Raw genomic sequence first — 20,013 nt, forward strand, 5'->3', positions numbered from 1 at the left:
CCGATCTCCCCCTGATCATTCAGGTCAAACTCAGCATATTTATCTGTGGATTGGAAAAAAAAAACAAGTGAGATTTTAATAGTCCAACAAGAACAAATGAAACAATTCACACACAGCCACCAGCAACATCTTGATAGTGGCAGCATCTAGAGGTCAGGCATATGACAGCTGCGGTTCAGAGGGAAACAACAGAGAGGACATTTGGAAAACCCAGCATTTCTTATCTGAAATGAGGCTTATTTCACAAAGGATGGCTGGCTATATCTGTAAATGAGTTCAGCCAGTACCAGATTTGAATCGGTGTCCTATTTGATTTTGCTAGATTATTCTACTATTTCCTCTCTCTCCCCTCCATCTCTCTCATTCTGTGTTGTTTCATTCTCACAATGAAGCTTCTGTTGGAGTGGACGCATTGAGAGTGTAACGGAGTCACCGTGAGAGGAGGCTGATGGGAAGGAGAGGGTTACAATGGCCCCCTATAAACACAAACGCAGCCTGTTCACCCCTGAGCTGACACCAGCGTGTGAAACAGACAAGAGAGGTTGTCCGTCATAAAGCAACGATGCTGCCTAAACGTAACTCACAATTTTCACTGACTGAATCACTATCTCTCTAAATGGTTTTCTTTTTTTGGATGGTGATCCCTCTTATTATCAGCTGTATTCTTTCCCTCTTTTCATTTCTGTTTTTAGGGCAGTGGTGTACACACACACTGACATTAGTAGGTCAAACACTGCGGCAAGTGCTCATACTGTGTGTGTGTGACTGTGTGTGTGTGAGCGTGCGCTTTCATTTCAACAATGTCAAGAAATCTCAAGGGTTTGGCGCTCCTCCTGTCCCTCTTCTGCTTTTGAATTCTGTCCTTTCCCTCCTTCCATTTCTCACTCTGTTTAACAAGAAATCATTGTAACATTCAGAGCCACTTAACCCCTTTAACCCGATCACTGCCTCTTGATAATGACCCACAAACCCAAGCGTACACACTGAGAATGACTGGTAGTAAATAATTCAGTTAAAAGAGGCCCTTGGGTAAAAGCCAACATGAAACATGTCTCACAGTCAGATTTATTTATTTTTTTTTATAATCTGATGCATTCCTGACTGACACAGAATATTCAAAAAAGGGCAAAAAATAGAGCAGGACTAGATTGGATTATGAAAAGTGGGCAATACACACCAAAATGGAGACGGCAGATGGAGGGTAGGGGTTGAAAAGTAAGAGGAATTCATGTCAGCCAAAAACGAAAGTTGTTTCAGATAAGGAGGATACACCTATTTTAAAAGTTTTGGCCAATACAGATAAAATAACTTGTGAATAAAACTTCACACTCTTTTGTCTAAATACTCTAGCATATTCAAGCAGGTCTAGTTTCAGAGACAGAGCAAGTTATCACATTTTGATAAAAAGATGACAGAAAAACTTTTTTTTTTTTTTACTTAGAACAACACCAATCAATTGTGCACAATAAAACCAAGAATGTGTGTTAAAAGTCAATACTGACTTCATAGGTCATCTTTTGAGAAGCGTTAACATTAGAAAGAGAGGGAGGATGACTTCAGGATTCAGGTGATTGAAGTTTTCATGGGGGTTTTCAAAGAGAAAAGCAAAACCACACTTTAGCTTTGACCAAAAGGCTCAAAGGGCTGCTTGTTTACATTCCAGTTGTCCTTTCCCACATGCACACAAACCGTTATTTCCCTCTCCCACAAGAAGCACATGTCCAAAACCCTTAGCACTAAAACAACAACAAGGGGGCAAGACCAGCACATTCCTGCAAGACCATATGGAGAAAGCAAGTCCATCACACATGCAAACACCCACACAAGCTCTCTTAGCATTCATGTCACAAACATGTGCGCATATAAATGATATGACTGTGTTTAAAATATTTCAACTATCCTTACTTTTTAAAGAATCCAACTTCTCTGGTAAATCCTCTTCATCCCTGTACTTCTGATCTTCCATAAACTCCTGCAAACAAGAGAGAGAAACAGAGAGTTAGCATGATCTCAAACTGGAATAGGCTGGGTGAATGATTATCCCCTCTGTTTGGTTGTGCATGGCAGAAGCCCAGAGAGGGCGAGCAAGCATGTGTCAAGTATCTTAGAGAGCGGATTCTCCGGCGTGTAGTTTTATTCTCTAGAACAGTTTTTGATGCCAAGGACACCCAAATATCCCCTTCCTTGAAAAACACAGACAGCTAGGCTATATATTTTTGTGTACAAAGAGCCATATGATTGGGATTATTTACCCATGTAAATTTTGCACTTTTTAGAGTTGGTAACATGAAATTTGTCGCACTGACCAACAGAAATCTTGGTTTGAAAGTGACTTGTGTGTGAGCTTCATCAGGGCTCGGAAAATCGCTAGCCTGACGTCCCGGGGCTATTGTGTTTTCCAGTCGGGCTACCAAATGTATCACTGCCCTGCCCGATCTTAAATACAAGGGTTCCCGCAAGTCCTTAAAAAGTCTTCAATTTAGTTGTATCAAATTTAAGGCCATAAAAAGTCTTAAATATCTTAAATGGTATAAAAAATGTCAACATTACAGTTTCAAGAGGTCTTACATTTGGGGACAGAAAGACGAGAATTGCGATATGGATTAATGTGATGATTAAACTTCAATTTCATTGAATAAATATGAGCTGCACATTTCAAGTCAAAACGCAGCGTGGGTGTTTCTATACGAATGTATCTCTGAAAAGAACCGACTGTATTCAGAAAAGTTTCGATGGCATTTTCATTTAATCAAACGATTAATCACATCCAAAATAAAAGCAACAAACACGTAGAGACATGTAGAGACTGTGACTTCTAAAAAGATATATATTTATGTTTTAAATTAACATGATAAGTTATGGGTTTGACTCATCCCTATTCTTAAAAATGGTTCAAAAGGAGAAATATAATATGATATAATTCAAATCATTTCGGCCTACCAAAATCTGAAGAGTGTCTGCCCGAAGGGCTACCAGGGATTTTGAAATTTTGCAAGCCCTGTTCATACATCGCTGCATTATTGACAATAGCCAAAAGCCCTTTTTCGCCCAAGAAATTTTGCTAATGTGACTGCACCTTTAGTGTTAGTTAGAGGATAAGCATGCTTCATAAATGCAGGCTGCTAGCTAGTGAAGTGTAGTGTGCTAGCTAGTGTGTTATCGGAAAACTGGACAGTGCATAATAAAAAGACAAACACAACACAGGTCGGTAAATTCTAACGACTTTGTTAATGATCTTTGACAAGACTCTGCATGAGGCCCATAAATCAAAGATCCAAATGTGTGATATGAGACTTCACTATCAGTGAAGTATTAAGAGTAGGGATGTAACGATTAACTGCGAGCCGGTTGAAAATCGATTCAAATATGTGACGATTCAAATCGGTTGAGATGTTAAAAGTGTGTGTGCGTTTCAGGGAGATCACGCAGTGTGTGTGGGTGTGTTCGTGAGTGGATTTTAATTATGGCTGGTGGGAGATGCTGCTGACTAAGTGAAGGTATGTCCTGTAAAAGCGAACAGCATGTGTGTGTGAGGAGCATCAAGCAACCTTGAACAGTTAAGTATGACTCATCATGACGTCTTCTTGTCTCTGCTCTTTCTCTCTAACCCACACATACTGAGAGAGGGAGTAAAAATAAGTTAGATTCACAAAGTGTGATAAAGTCGTGATACAGTTTTAGAATTAGAAGATAAAAACTACATTGTGAGGATCAGCCCTCTCGAGTCATGCTGAGAGATGAAGAGCACGAGTACTACCTTCTACCTCAGCCAAGTCACGACTACACATCAACATTCTTTCACATCAGAACTCGAAACTGTGAATTTGCTTCATTTGATAAGCACAGCGTTTGCTTTTCACTGGCCTGCAGTATCTCACCGTCACCACTGACAGCTCTTATCAGATTATTAAGCATCAACACATCTGACTGACGAAAACACGCAAGAACATGTACATATCATATTACACCCTCAAAATAAAAAGACATTAGCCTTTGTTTTACTGAAAGAAAATTAAGGCTATTTTAGCACTGCTACGATTTTATGCACTATTTTCATAAAAATTAAGCACATTTCCCCTAATTTCGTATTACCATAAGGGACCAACAAAGAAACCATTTTCATTACTGTAAAGCAGAAACATTTTATTTAGTAGTAAGCACATAAGACACCATAATTTATTAAACTGAAAAAAAAAAAAAAACACTGTCCTTAAAGAGAATAATTATAAAGAATAAAATAAATTGCAAATAAAACAAAGGTCAAATGTCTGGATGCATTATGATAACAAGAATTTGGTGGGAAATGTGCATGGAAATAGTGAAAGATCTTTTCATCTGGATTGTGACGCACATTAAACTAAAAAGACGAAAAAAGAAAGAAGTAGGATGGATACTTAGTTCAATCCATCAGTTGTTGAATGGATGGAGGCAAATCAGATCTGAGGTTGATTGTAACATATTATTGACCCTTTTTCTGAGATTCACCTCTACACTATGTGCAGGTAAGCACTGCAGATGTCACTACTAGTAGGCCAGTACATGACCTGATTTTCTCCTTAGTGTTCATGTGACCAAACCAAGCTGTCACTCCCGCCAGCCGCAGTCCACATGAGAGAGAACAGCCGCTGAGACTGCGGCTTAAATGCCACTGCTGCCCACTCCTCAATCTCCCTCTCACATAATGGGTCCATTCATGCTGGATCACAGACACCTGTTTCCCGTCTGAGGCCACAGAGACAGCCGGCTGCGGGGGGACACACTGCCTCTTATCACATCAAAGAAGGGTGATCTTAAATATTAGCTTCAAAATAACACTAGTCAAGAAAAAAAGCCTCTTGGGATTTTCATAAAAGGTCTTTGTTTGAAACGCCCAAGACGAGGTCACCTCCTTTACTTAAATGTTAAGCATGTCATTTTTTTATTTGAAAATACTTTAAAGTGCCCCTATTATGCCATTTTTAAGGTTGCAAATATTGTTTTATGAGTCTCCTAAAACAGGTTTACATGCATGCAAGGTCAAAATACACGTTCGTTTTCTCAAAAAAATAGATTTAATTTGACCTCATTTCTAAATGATTTGTAAACGATGAAACGGTTGAACTGGCTGATCAATGGCAAGAGTCTCGACAAGAGACTGATTCGCAAGCACGACTGGTGCAGGACGTTTCTCAGTGGTAAGTGTCAAGTGTTAACAAGTTTGTGGTAATTATAAGATGTGATAAAACAAATTTACTCTCACAGGGTACTATACAGCGTCTTCTCGACATGATGTTAACCACACGGAAATTTTACTGTTTGTGGTCGCAAGTCGGCGACATAGAACCATAGGCGGAGTTTCACTTTTATGCGTGGGGGGGCACCCACTGGTAGACAAGCCACGAGCACTTTTTTATATGTTCTACATTTCATGCATTTATGTAACATATTCTACATTACAAATAGGCCTACATTTAGAATGAACAATAACTGCTGTATAAAGAGTAAAAAAAAAAAAAAACATAGCCTACCTAATACAGAAAAGCCACCTCTTTTTCCGAATTGCATAGATGACCACTATCTTTCTTTCATCTCTTCTGATAAATTTTCAGTCAAATCATTTTATGTGTGCTAGATCAGAGCCCTGCATTTCAGCCCTGGGCCCGACTTTTTTACGCCCCTCGGGACGGGCTTCGGGACAATTTTCACGTCATAGTTCAGACGCGGGCCGGGTCTCGGGCCTGTTTTAGGCTTCTCCTTATTTTTATATTTTAGACAAATGAACAATAACTGCTGTATAAAGAGTAAAAAAAAAAAAAAACATAGCCTACCTAATACAGAAAAGCCACCTCTTTTTCCGAATTGCATAGATGACCACTATCTTTCTTTCATCTCTTCTGATAAATTTTGAGTGTCAAGAGTGGCTCGACGGTTTAGTGTCCCGCAGCAGTAGCAGCATGTATGCCGTCAGCGCAGCTGAACAGTTCTGCGTTCAAATGCACGCAATAGGCTTAAGTTTGCCGCAAAGCACCGGCAAAAGTAATTACCATAAATGTGTCAGGGGGAAATAGTAAGGAGATATTTTAATTATTTACTAATAAACTAGTGTTTTCTGAGTTGGTGTTGTTGCAAGGATGACGTTGGCGATCCTGACTCGCCATCTTCTCATTAGATGCACCTTTAGAGAGAAGTGCATCTTTATGGATTATGATTATAATGAAAGAGTTTTTGTTTTTGATTTGTTTTATTTCGTTAAAGTCCCCCTGTAGTCAAAGATTTTATCCCTTAAAACTTATCTTTGATCATCAAAATGACATATTTAAATGTTTTTTCTTGTGAAAATAATTTTCTCATGCCTTAAAATAGCTTGAATGTAACTCTACACCCTTGCCTCATTTACTATACGCGGATCTATGAATATGCAAATTAGTCCCACCTCCACTCAGTCACACACCAGCCAGCGCCTCCTGATTACAGCCCGACCGATATGGTTTTTTTGGGGCCGATGCCGATATTAGGGAGTAAAAAAAAGGCAGATACCGATTATATCGGCCGATATTCTTTGTGTATATTATAGTACAGTACCAGTCAAAAGTTTGGACACTTTCCCATTCGTGTGTCCAAACATTTGACTGGTACTATATATAGAATACAGTATATACATAAACAGAATATATATACATAAACACATTTTTTGCAATGATCACTCAAATGTGGTGATCAAACACTTATAATGGTGACAGAGATATGTAAGGGCATTTAACAATTTAACAATAAACTTGCGATGAGTGCGATGCACAAAGTAACGGGGTGTTAGTTGTAACACACGTGGTTTGAATATTTATTTTACCATAGTAACATTTAAATTCTGGCTTAAGTAAATTTTTTATCTCAGTTTTTTTTATTAATTTAAAATGAGACAAATCTGCTATCATTTTAATCTCCAATCTGTTATTTATCAGTTCAGATAGTTTTTTGCAGTGCATGATGGAGCATCTCATCATAAGCATCGAAACTGACAGGGAGGCAGGAAGGGAGGTGAGAGAAAGAAAAATAGTGGTAGAAAAAAGGAGTGTTGATGAAATGATATTGGTTTACCTGTGTGTGTGTAGGGCGTGTGTTTGAGGTCTTATAAGAATGCCGCCTGTGACTCGGAATACAAATGAACAGATCTACAGGAAAAAATGAACTGCAAATGAGAGAAACCTTTGGCTAAGGCGAACCCATAACCCATCAGAGACTTTGAAATCTCTCTTGGACTCTGTGCGAAGGGTTAACTCCAAGGTTTGTATGCCAGAGGGAGCTTGCGGAAGGGGAGAGCTGTATCCTCTTTGACCTTGGCTGGATGTTCTTCTGTTCACTTTGAAGTGTGCTGGTGCGCTCGGTTCGAGGAATCTAAAAACGGGAAAATAAAATGCCCTCATGCTTGTTGTTCTTTATTTTTATTTTTTATTTAAGTTATTATTTTTTTTTTTGCTTGTTTGTTTGTTTTTTGGCTTCAGTGGTAATTGCACGTCTGGGTGAAATCGACAACTATATTTGCAAATTTTAGTGACATAAATTGGTATATTTAGCTTATGTTATATATTAATATATAACATAAGCTAAATATACTTGTTATATATATTTATTTATTTATTTTTTTGTTTTTTCTTCTTCATATTAATATTTTCTCTCTCTCTCTCTCTCGCTCTCTCTCTCTCTCTTTCTATATATATATATATATATATATCATGTCTGTGAGGCAATTCGCTGAGTTTCAGTTCATCATTCAGCACTCCTGTTCGAAACCGAGATGGCAGAATGCGCATCCCCTGTTTTCCTATTTATTTTATAAAAGCACAACGTTTTGTTGATATTGTGAGTGCACACAAATAAAAGTAGACCCTTTACAGTTACGAATGATGTATTACTCTTACCGTTATGAGCAAAAATGACAAAAAGTGTATCCACTAGACTTGTGCCGGTATTCGGTAATGCGATATATCACAGTAATGAATATGCACGATATTGTTATCATGGGCACTTCTAAATACCATGAAGAATTATATATTACAAATTATTTAGAAATACAATTTTGAATACAGAAATATTAAATGATTTATACCTAATATAATATTATACCTAAATATGAAACTGAAACCGCCAGCAGGTCACGGATCACGGATTTTATCACTGAATCATTCATTTAATTGATTCGTTTGAACGGCTAATTCATTCAGGAATGAAGCAAGTGACTGTCTTTATGAATGGGTAATCATAAATCACTGAGTCACTCGATTCGTTCAAAAACGCACTTTCATTCATGAATGAAACACCGCTGTGTTTGCTTTTAGAGATGCGCAGCGGCTGAGCTGTTACTTTATTTGGAACTATTTTCATTGAAGAAATAGAGCAAAATCAGGCAGTACGTGTTTATTGAACTGTTGTATTAAATCAATATCACATTTGCAAACTCCTTGAATAATTATTAAAATCTGTCACTCTCCTTATCGCGATCTGTGGGCGCACAGAAAATGTGAATTCTCTTAGACTCAAAAGTACGTGCAAATGAGTTCCGTCATCTGTCATCACGTTATAAGTGCTGAACCTGCGGGAATGAGTATAATTATTATTAATAGCCGCAATCCTGCGCCTGAAATTCAAGACCTGCTCTGTGTTCTCTGCTAATAACCCGACTGTGAATAGGGATATGCCGGTATCAAGGAGATGTTGTTCATGTATTTATGTCCTCATGTAGTGAGACGACAGAAGCTGAAATCACTGCGAGCGTCACACACTTTGTATGTGTAGAAAACAACACCGCGTGTCTGTTCCATTTACATACACAGAGACATGCAGAACATGCTGGATCCATATTTAAATAGTATTTTTGCGGCTTAATATTTATAGATCGCTTTCGGAGTGAGAGTGAATTCGGCATTGATTGGACTGACTCATGACTCCCAACAAATCAGATGAGCGGTGGGCGGAGACTGCTTTGGGCCACAGAGTGGTGATGATTTGAGAATGCTAAATTGATCAAACATAGGCTCACTGTCTGCCGCTGGCCGCTTGGTCGTTACTTTAACGACAGTTAGCCCCCCAGCCCCCGAAAACGCCGCCTATGCGTAGAACATGGGCAGACATTATGCAAATGTGTTACTTCGTGATGTAGAGCCGTAACAGAATAAGATTCGAATTCCTGTTGACTCGTTTAGGCGATTGCAAGCCGACTTTTTTTTTTTGATAGACAATAACTTTATTTATCGTGCACTGTCGGCTTCACAACTTTGCAGATAGTTTATGTTCACATACAGCTACATGGCACACTGCATGAAAGGTGATATTCGAAAAGGCATAACAGGGGCACTTTAAGATTAATAGGCTTATTATTATAGTACACAGTTGTATGTTGATTCCACTAACTATTGTTTGAGGATCTTGGCCCCTCACAACACACTAACGCTGGCTCAGCCAATAGCGTGAGTTTTGGACGGGGCTATCTGTTTGCCCGACCAATGGCTGACGGGGAGAGTGTTTGGGGGAATCCTTGAGCGTTTAACGCAGCTGTGAATGACTCATAAGCGGGTTTAACTGGGCTGTGTCTCAAGACCTAATCATCTGTCTACTGAGATCGCGATTTTTATCAGTTTTATAGTTTGCTGCAGCATTAAAATAAGAAGAAAATCCTGTCTCCGTAGGCAGCTCAATAGATTTTGAGACACAGCCCTGCTCTGGATTGTGAAATGATCTGCGGCTTAATGTGGTCGAGCTGTCTAACTAAATTAGGTCATGCTGCTGTAAAATCGAGCTTAACAATTCCGCTGCTGTCCAAAATAACATTTAACAGCTAAGAGACCACAGGGAAGAGTAAAGTAAATTAAAAGCCTCGCTAATATTTACAGACAAAGCGAGAACAACATCGGGGTAAATGGAGGCGGCTCAAGGCCAATGAAATAATCTCGCCTCACCATTCAGACAATAACAATCCATCAGCGTTAGTACATTTACCTTATTGATTTCCTCCAGTTTCTCCCTCTGCTGTGCTTTGAGTAACCCGAAGGCTTTTCCGCCTGAAAAATGAGGCATAGTGACCATTACACACCCGTCTGGATGTTTTACACAGGCTGTCTGGTGCACTTGCAGGCATGAGATAATGACAGTCGGCCGCTAACGGCACACACGCGCGCACAGAACAAAAACAGGCTTCGCGCGGATAACCGTAAATACAGCATCAGTTCACTAAAAACAGACCGGCGACAAACGATATACCTTGTAAATCCAGGTTGGAAGGCATGCTGGGACGGTCGAGAGGTGGTAATGAAGGAAGAGAGAGGAGAGACACCGATGTAGATGACTGCTCGCGACGGTTATGCGGGAGAGAGGGAATCTCACGCTGCTTGGAGGCGCAGGTCTCCGTGATGCACTCGCTGCTCGCCAGGAATGCAGCTATAAACGCCACCGTGCGGCGAAGAGAGGTAATGCAGGCCGACGTGACTGAAAAGGGAAGCGTTCTGCCAGCCAATGCTTTTATTATATATAAAGCTAGCTATTTGTAATTTAATAAGCCATATATACGCCTATATAACGCCTTCAGCGTCCCAACCGTGCTCAACTCCACAATGTAGTGACTATTTAGTCAGTTTTGCACATATCATATTGCACGCACAACTGTTTTTTTTAACGTACTCCTATCTTATCTTTCTCATCGTTTAATTTTTTAACTTAGAAACATTTCATTTCCTGTAATTTCTGTTGCACGCCTCATTTAGCTAGTTTTGTACATTTCATAGCTATTGTATTTCACAGTTGCGATTTTGTTTTTTACTTGTACACTCTTATTAGAATGCATATTAGGCTACTAGTTTTTTTCTTTTCCCCTATCTTATCGTTCATCATCTTAACATTTAATTGTTAGCTCTCAGCTTAGGCTATCTGTGATTTTATCTCTGCTTTGGATCTGCAAGTCATGCCCAACAACGTGCCCCTCAGATGTTACAATGTACCCCACCTACGGGGCATGTTGTCACATTTCACTTCCATTTTTTGAGGGTAAATAAAGAAAAACGTATACACTGTAATTATGAAACAAAGCGACATATTTGTACTAGACAAGTGTAAAACTACCGTGGATAAAAAATATATATTCTGAACCCCATGTGGATTTACACAAACTGAGAAAGTCAAAAAGTGTTACTTTGTGCCCCGGTCTCCCCTATAGTTTTGTAACTAGAACTGTTAGTGATTACTGATAATATACAAATATGACAGTTGTTATGAATTCAGGTTTTTGTGATGCAATATGGATGTGTATTATAGTGTGAAGTGTTCAGTCTGGTTGTCTGTTTTTGACAAATGGTTCCCTTTGTATTGAAATAAAAGTTAAGCAAAGTGTCTCTAGTCTTGGGTTCAATGGGGTTAAGAACATTAAAAATGTACTAGGCTCAGAGAACAGATCAAAAGCTCCATTTTTCACAGGAACCAGCTAATACAACAAGCCATCAAAACTGAAGACAAGCAAATAATGGGCCACGCATGCATTCATGTTGATAATATATCCCAAATAATGGAACATTTCAGCTATTCATAGCCAATTCCTTTTGTGACTATTATTTACGAACAGATGGATAATAAGCACAAAAATAAATATTTAATATGCCATGTTAGATATTAAATAAGTAATAAGTTGCAAGTCAACAGGCTCACAAGTAAACACACACTGATGCTCATAATGCATGATCACACTCTTGAGAACAGCATGACACGATATGTTTATTTGGTCTTGATTTACTCACTTTAAAATCAAATTTATACTTTTCAAACTCGTGTGCAAGACATTGTGTACAACAAACAAATGAATTTGAGTAGATGGCTCCCTCAAGTGGCCAAAAGAGACCATCTCTTGTCAGGTACTACCATTAGTTAAGGTTAATGGATGGGAAAATTGCATGTTACTAAAGTACATTGCATGCGAACTTCATAATGTCAGTCTGCACAACATTAATATTTAAGCATAATGTCAATGTGATCATCTTTGGAAGCCCAATAAAGATCACTGACATTTTGCTTGAAAACTGATGATTTCAGTTCAAACTCAAAGTGCTACAGTGTATAAATGCCATCAATTGCATTTTGACTTTTTACCAGTAGAGTAAATAAGTAAAGCCACTCTGTATTCACAACAAATGAATGTTTATAAAGAATTTACATTTGAATGTGTCATTAATATGTTCAGTATTGCTTTTATAACAAGCCGAAGCTGAAAGAGGAATGGAGAGGGGGATTTCAGAGGTTTGTTTCCTTTTTTTGTTCTTCAGCTTCCCTTGATCCAGATGTTCTGAGGCGACTAACTCCTTTGAGCTACCTCAATGTCTCTCTAAAAGACTAGATAACTGATAGACTTCTTCCTCCCCCCCCCGGCTTAGTGCCCTTTTTGTGGGCATGTTTTAGGCAAGTTCTGGGCGATGTCTGTCAGACTGTCTCTTTCTTCTCGTATCTCCTGCAGGCTCTGTTCAAGATTTTGCAGCTGTTTCTCTTGATCATGCGCAGCACTGTGGAGCCTCTGAATCTTTCCGGTGAGAGATGGACTCTCCACAGCACCCTGGAGAACACGAAGACGGGCTGCAGTCTCATTCAGGATGCGATCATAGTTCTCCAGCACCACATTAGCATCTGCTCACATCAATGGGAGAAGAGTATGATTTTGAGAATATTGCTGGAGGAATACTTTTGTTCCATCTTTTAAAAAACATAAAAATGACCAAAAAAAAGAAAACAAAAACAAAAAAGTCCTTATCCTAGGTATAGGGTTGCAGGGAAAATAAAATAATAAAATAAAATAGTGCTGTCAATCGATAAAAAAAATTAATTGCATGTTTTTTTTTTCCTGAAATTAATCACGATTAATCCCACCTAACAAAGTTTTTAAATCTACTTTTATATTGCAATAATTTTACATTCAATCTTCAAATTAATGTAGAAACAACATGAAGACTAAATATTTGTTTAATGGCATCTCTTTTATGACAGAAGGCCAGTATTCACTGATACCAATACTACTGATATCTCTAGGAAATTGTTTTTTCCCCCCTAATATTTAACCATTGACTAAATGTAATGTTGACTATACTAACATAACAGTATAACTGAGAGCTATTAATTTTATTAGCTCTTTTTATTGGACTTTCAAAAATAACAACTTCTTATTTAAGTGAACTTAAAATCTTCTCACAAACCCATTATAAATTCCATATTTACCTGTGCCCTTCAGCAAGTAGGAAATATACAGAAATTGAATAAAGTTATCAAACACTAAATTCAAAATTAAATATAGATTAATCCTTAAAGCTACAAAAGTTATCGATTTCCTCTTTTTTCTTTTGTTCTTTGATTAACAGATATCACAGCAGCTGGTTTATTAGGTTATTTGGCTGACACACTGACATACGGTATGACAACATCTCATCTGACCGCAGTTCATGGTTATTCTACTGAAGCTCCTCGTCAACTGTACTGTTTCCGCGCTCGTTTGACCAATGCCTGGCACTGAGGCGAAGTGGGGTGTGTGTCTCTCTGAAATGTCTCCTGTTTGATGTGGTTGTAAAGATGTTCTGCGTCTAAATAAACGCAATTCTTGTCAAGGAAAAAGAGAGACACAGCAGTTGTGAGTGGGTTGGCCAACCCTAGTTCCGTCCCTGTGTAGTTTGCGATAAATATTTTTAACACCGATAAACTGGAAAAATTAATCACCTGCGTTAACGTGCTAATTGTGACCGCTTTAAAAATAAAATAAATTAAAATAAAATATTGAATTTACCCAGTTGTTTAAGGAGCAGAGTTAGCGTGTTTGTAAAGGACTCCAGCTGACTCTTGGCTGTCTCCATGCTGTCTATCACATTCCTTGAAGAAAGCTGGATGTCCTGAGGAGAAATGGCACATCAGCATCGTGGCTATGCAAAAACAACCTCCTCGGTCAACTAATCTGGGGTGCTTTTCCCAAAAGCAACTATGGTCGCAAGTTCCGTCGTTACCAATAGAGTTCAATGGAACTTACGACCATAGTTAGCTAACGATGCTTTTGGGAAACACACCCCTGGACTTTACAGGTAAGTATCATGTTTAATAATTTTCTTTGATCTAGTCTTTCTCTGGAACATGTACTGCAGTGTCTCAAACCCCCTAAACAGAACGGCAGTACTGAATGTCCTGCAGAAGTCTGTGTTCTAATAATAATGACATTGAGGTCCTAGCCAACTGGACAAACATTGGCAATTCCACTATCAAGTTAATGCCAAATTGTTTACCTCTGCCTCCATGGTTTTCTGTTTCTGTGAAGCTTGGCTTTCCAGCTCAGTCAACTGCTCCAGGGTGGTGTCCACAGCTGAACGCAACTGTCCAGATGCATGTTTTGTCCATTTCCCCTGCGTGAGGGACACTTTGGCATCCTGTCATGAATAACAGCATAACAGGGCTTTCAGTTCCCATCAGTTCTTGCTTCAGTCCAGGATCCTCAAGGCAATGCAGTCTTTATACACTTAGGATCTGATTTGACTAAATTGCCTTTCAAAGTTCTGTTATACACAACGTCTACAATCACAATTTGTTTAACAGAATGAATTATAGCGTAACAAAACTTTACTGAGAAATACTTCGATTCAATGCCTTTGAGAAAAGTATTTCTTATTTGCATCATTCAGACAAAGAAACTTTAGCTGAACAGGACTGATAAATATAACCACTTTTGTTTTTTGAATACATGTGTGCTTCAGCATAACCTACTTTAGCCACTGCATCTGCAGACTCCTGGGCTTGTTTAGCTGTGCTGCTCACAGCCGTAGCGTTCTCCACTGCAGGCTTGATCATTCTCTCTGTCTGCTTGACTCTTTTTTTCACATCCACCAGGGTCTTTTCTTTCAGCAACTTCTCTCTCTTCAGATGTCCTTTGCTGTATGTGGGCAGTTGAGGCCAGTCTTGCTCCATGACTACAGCAGAGAACATTTTTACAATGCAGAGTACATTATCACAACATTTTCACATTTCCATTCCATTATACACTACCATTCAAAAGTTCTTATGCTGACAAAAACGGCATTTATTTTATCAAAATACAGCAAAAACAGTAAAATTGTGAAATACTATCACAATTTAAATGAAGTGTTTTCTATTTTAATACGTTTTAAAAGCTGAATTTTCAGCCAGTCTTCATTGTCACGTGATCCTTCAGAAATCATTCTAATATTTGCTTCTCATGAAGCATTTATTAGTATTATAATGGTGAATACAGTTGTGCTGCTTAATATTTTTGTGTAAACTATATTTTTTCAGGATCCTCTGATGAATAGAATGTTTGAAAGAACAGCATTTATTTGAAATAGAAAATGTAGATTATAAATGTCTTTATTGTCACTTTAATGCTTTCCAAAAAATAAAAAAAAATCTTATTGACCCTAAAATTTTTGAATGGTATACCATTCTGCTGCTGTATTTCTCACAGTCTTCAGCTGTACCATATTACTCTCTTTCAATAACAAATTACAACTACAAATGCCTAATTTTAACCTAATTTAACTCAATTTGCAGCACAGCTTTTAACATTATACAGCTTAGAATATTCAAGTTGTAATTAGAACACATTTACTTCTTTATTTACCTCATTTATTGCTCATCTGTCATAAATTGGATTCTATGTATCAACAGTGAAAATATGAAAGAAGTAAAAAGCAGAACCAGTTACCTTCCAGACCCTTCTGTAAAGATAGGATCTCCGCCTCAACCTCTTTCCCTGTCACCACAGAGGAGACGGCTGACACCTTAAATCCCTCAGCCACAGCCGTCAGCTTCAGATAAAAAGACAAAAGATGCATCTCATTACACTGTCTTTTGGCAGGAAATTGTCACATTTGAATTTGCTTTGAGCTGAGAACACATCCCTGTTGTTTTTTCTCTTGTGCTGTAACATTTCCCAGCAGACTGACTGGCAGGAGGTGCTAAAACTCACAGGATGAAAGAACTCCTAGACCTCTAATTACTAGGACTTTATTATACTTCTTTGTGTGTTTCTTTATCAGTGTGGTCAGGCTTTACCTGCTTGAGCTCTTGAACAGTTTTCAGGTGTTTTTCAGCACTGTCCACGTGAGGCTGTATTTCCTCTCTGGTCTTATTTATCAAATGCTGTTTGGACTGGACAGAAATGTTCAACTCAGCTGTCCTGTTCATCAGGTCCTCGATCTGAAATACAGATGAATTTGGTTCAGAATATATTCTTTCGATGACCTCCACACTCAGAGCACACTATTTATTTATCATTTTTATTAATATTTTATTGCCTATGGCCTGAGACCTATGCTCCAGCCCCGCGACCCTGCAGAAGATAAGCAGTATGGAAAAAGGATGGATTTTTATTGGCATATCAGCATCATTAGCTAATTTGTAAGGTCGAAATATAAAAAAAAAAAAAAAAATCCAAATAAGCTTCTTACAGATTACAACAAAAATATTATTGCTAAAGATCTTTCGATTTTATATTTGTTAAAAATCCTGCAAATTTTCCAGGTGAAAACTTCTTAAAAACATCTATTAAGGAACTTTCTAGATAAAACACCTATTAGCATTAAAGGGACAGTTCACCCAAAAATAAAAATTCTGTCATTAATTGCACACCCTCATGTCGTTCCAAACCCGTAAGACCTTTGTTCATCTTCGGAACACAAATTAAGATATTTTGGATGAAATCCGAGAGCTTTCTGACCCTGCATAGACAGCAATGCAACTGACACATTCAAAGCCCAGAAACGTAGTAAGGACATAGTTAAAATAGTCCATGTGACATCAGTGGTTCAACCGTAATGTTATTAAGATGAGAATACTTCTTGTGCGCAAAGAAAACAAAAATAACGATTTTAACAATGTCCTTACTACCTTTCTGGGCCTTGAATGTGGTAGTTGCGTTGCTGTCTATGCAGGGTCAGAAAGCTCTTGTATTTCATCAAAAATATCTTAATTTGTGTTCCGAAGATGAATGAAGGTCTTATGGGTTTGGAACGACATGAGGGTAGGGGTGTGCGGTATTGACAAAAAATTATATCTCTATATTTTCTGGAATTTTTTCGATAACGATAATTAGACTATATTTTCCAGAGTGTGTTATTGTGCTGATAGCTGACTACCGTGGACAGCTGCAGTTTTTGATATTCTTCATATTCTGTGTGATCAGTTCACATCAGTGATATAAATTAATCTTTTCCTATAAGTTTAAATTGATATTTAGCTTTTATGGGCATTTTTACCTTTAATAAAGCCTTTTTTGCTAAAAGTGTGTATTTTTGGAGTCAAATTCTTACACTTAATCAGTCAGTTAGAATAATAAGACATTTAGGCTGTTACCAAACAAATGAAATCAGTATCAACAAAATTCATCTTTGCAGAAGTTGCATCTGAAGTGGCATTTAGATGTATTTACACACTGTTTAATGCAGCTCAGAGGGACATGGAGTGCTTTAACCTGCAGTTGCAAATGCATAATGTTTTGATATTTTAAACATAAAACATTGAATACTGATATTTGAAATTATTTTAAAAATGAAAATATACTTTAAATGTGAAATTAAAACCGCCAGTAGATGGCAGCAAGTCACTGTTAATAAGTGAGTCATTGCGACATACATATGACAAACATATACATTTTCTGCCCCCATATTTTGAATTTTGTGATCACTCTTAATGCATTTTAAGACTGAATCATGCAGTGAAAGAACACACTCGAAATGCACATGTGCACTGTGTAACCCACTAGACTTCATCACGTAATGTATGCGTGCAATCCCTAGGTGTTTTGTTTGGTTTTTGCAAAATACTCATTAATGCAATAATGCCAAATCGCACATAGTTAAAACAACAATTACGATATTATCGCAGACGATATATATCGCACACCCCTACGTGAGGGTGAGTAATTAATAACATAATTTTCTTTTGGGTGCACTATCCCTTTAAAAGTATGACAGTTCAGTTAGAAATGCTTCTTAGTATATAGCTTTGCTTACAAGACATATGGCTGGACCATAAAATAATGTTTATGAAAGCTTCTGAAACTTATTTCTGTTTGTCATGTTGCGGATGACAACTAGGCATAGTAATTTTAACTATAAAATAATTTATAATTTTCCATAAATCAACTCTAGACGTATAAGATTTTAGTTAATAAGATTAAAATACATGCATGTTGAACAATAATTAGCAGTACCACAATGTCCATTCATAATGCATGAACAAACCTCTGTGATTTCAGGATCCTGGGTGGCTGTGACATTTGTTTGATTAAGCATCTGTGAGAAAGACGTTATATTGGACTCCTGTGCTGTGAGGGTGAAATTGCTATCCGTTCTGCATAGTTCAGATAGTGAAGAGGTGATGTTCTCTAAAATGGCAGCTATCTCGGAGTTGTGCCTCTGAAGTGACATATGTGTCACTAAAGTCTCATTAACCTCAAGCGTCAGATTCTCCTTCAACTGCTGCATCTCCTCCAGCCTTTGAGACAAAAATAGATAGACAGTGGCATTTAAAATGAGTTATTAAAGACCAATACCCAGGGAACCCCAAAATGTGCTTGATGAATACAGACACAAACATAATGTAACTCACTTCTCTGTGAGATCCTGTACATATGACTCTGTGGAGTTGTCTTCTAGTAAAGTTATCAGCTGTGAATAGGTTCTGTTAGCCATTTTAAAGGCATCTTCAGCTATCTGCTCTATATGAGCTGCCACGTCTGTGTGACTGTTAAAAGAAAACATTATAAACATCTAAAACTCAAACTGACATTTGTAGTAAATTCAGTATTTCTGCTAACCTTTTCACTAGCACCGCAGACTCATTCACTATGGCGTTCCATTTGTTTGGTTCTTTAGGGATTACAGATGGGATGACCTGAGAATAAGATATTTGAAGAGAAGCAGAGAGACACAAAAGCCTCCATTAAGACAAGTTCTCTGGCCAGACGGATTAGACATTCATTTAATTGATCTGTGCAGACTCACCATGCCGTTAAGGTCAAGAGTCATCTTCTGAAGCTGGTCTTGCATTTTCAGAGCAGCGGATAAAGTGTCACCAAGCTCTTGACACTCATTTCCACCCTTCAGAGTATTTTCTTCCTCTGTAACTTCTCCACTGTCTGTTAAGTTGCAGTTCAGTGCCGATGCAATGCTACGCAGCTGCAGCTGTATGGTCTGGGCAGATGTTTCCAGCTGTGAGAACTGCTTAATGAAGGCCTCGCGAGCCTCTGCATCAAAGGAGGAACATCAGTGTTGCATCAGTAGGGAGTTTCCAACAAAACGACTGTCACTGGCAGAAACAACAAAGCTGAATGGAGGTACAATATGTTCTATATTTGTCTTAAATAAAATGTGATAAATTGAAAAGCGACTGTACAAACCATACTAAATAAATTTTTTTTCTTAGCATATAATACCCTTCAAAAGTTTTTTTGAAATAAGACTTTCATGCTCACCAAGGCTGCAATTATACAGCCTTATAAAATACAGTAAAATCAGTAATACTGTAAAATTTCATTACAATTTAAAATCCATTTGAATATATTTTAAAATGTCAATATTCCTGAATTGTCAATATTATGTCAATATTAAAGCTGAATTTTCAGCAGCCATTACTCCAGTCTTTAAAGTCACATGATCCTTAAAAAAATCATTATAATATGCTGATTTGGTTCGCAAGAAACATATCCTATTATTATAATCATTGTTGAAAACAGCTGAGCTGCGTAATATTTTTGCAGAAACTGTGATGCATTTTTTTTTCAGGATTCTTTGATGAATAGAAAGTTCAAAAAAGAAGAGCATTTATTCAAAACAGAAATCTTTTCTAATGATATAAGTATTTACTATCACTTTTCATGAGTTCCTCGTGGAATAAAAGTATTTCTTTCAAAAAAATAAATAAATAAATACTGACCCCAAACTTTTGAACCGTTGTGTGCAATGTTACAATAGATTTCTATTTTAAATAAATGCTGTTCTTTTTAACTTTGTATTCATAGAAAGT

The 20,013-nt window shown here is 37.7% G+C and overlaps 2 protein-coding genes across 2 annotated transcripts in view; both read right to left on the reverse strand.

Moving 5' to 3' along the window:
* The window catches only part of aif1l (allograft inflammatory factor 1-like), a 17,675-nt gene extending 7,218 nt beyond the window's left edge, over nt 1-10,457 (reverse strand). The window contains exons 1-4 of the mRNA XM_016502807.1: nt 10,231-10,457; nt 9,970-10,031; nt 1,906-1,972; nt 4-43 (exon numbers count right to left, since the gene is read on the reverse strand). Of these exons, the coding sequence (XP_016358293.1) occupies nt 4-43; nt 1,906-1,972; nt 9,970-10,031; nt 10,231-10,255 (194 nt within the window). The 5' untranslated portion in view covers nt 10,256-10,457. The remainder of the gene's footprint in view (nt 1-3; nt 44-1,905; nt 1,973-9,969; nt 10,032-10,230) is intronic.
* A 1,222-nt stretch (nt 10,458-11,679) lies between these two features.
* lamc3 (laminin, gamma 3) overlaps nt 11,680-20,013 on the reverse strand; it is an 82,158-nt gene continuing 73,824 nt past the window's right edge. The window contains exons 19-28 of the mRNA XM_016502805.1: nt 18,993-19,234; nt 18,806-18,882; nt 18,598-18,732; nt 18,231-18,483; nt 16,042-16,185; nt 15,692-15,794; nt 14,737-14,939; nt 14,262-14,402; nt 13,775-13,877; nt 11,680-12,630 (exon numbers count right to left, since the gene is read on the reverse strand). Coding sequence (XP_016358291.1) covers nt 12,380-12,630; nt 13,775-13,877; nt 14,262-14,402; nt 14,737-14,939; nt 15,692-15,794; nt 16,042-16,185; nt 18,231-18,483; nt 18,598-18,732; nt 18,806-18,882; nt 18,993-19,234 — 1,652 coding nt within the window. The 3' untranslated portion in view covers nt 11,680-12,379. The remainder of the gene's footprint in view (nt 12,631-13,774; nt 13,878-14,261; nt 14,403-14,736; nt 14,940-15,691; nt 15,795-16,041; nt 16,186-18,230; nt 18,484-18,597; nt 18,733-18,805; nt 18,883-18,992; nt 19,235-20,013) is intronic.

This window comes from Sinocyclocheilus anshuiensis, unplaced genomic scaffold (assembly GCF_001515605.1).
Source record: "Sinocyclocheilus anshuiensis isolate Anshui unplaced genomic scaffold, SAMN03320099.WGS_v1.1 scaffold438, whole genome shotgun sequence".
Taxonomy (NCBI): Eukaryota; Metazoa; Chordata; class Actinopteri; order Cypriniformes; family Cyprinidae; genus Sinocyclocheilus; species Sinocyclocheilus anshuiensis.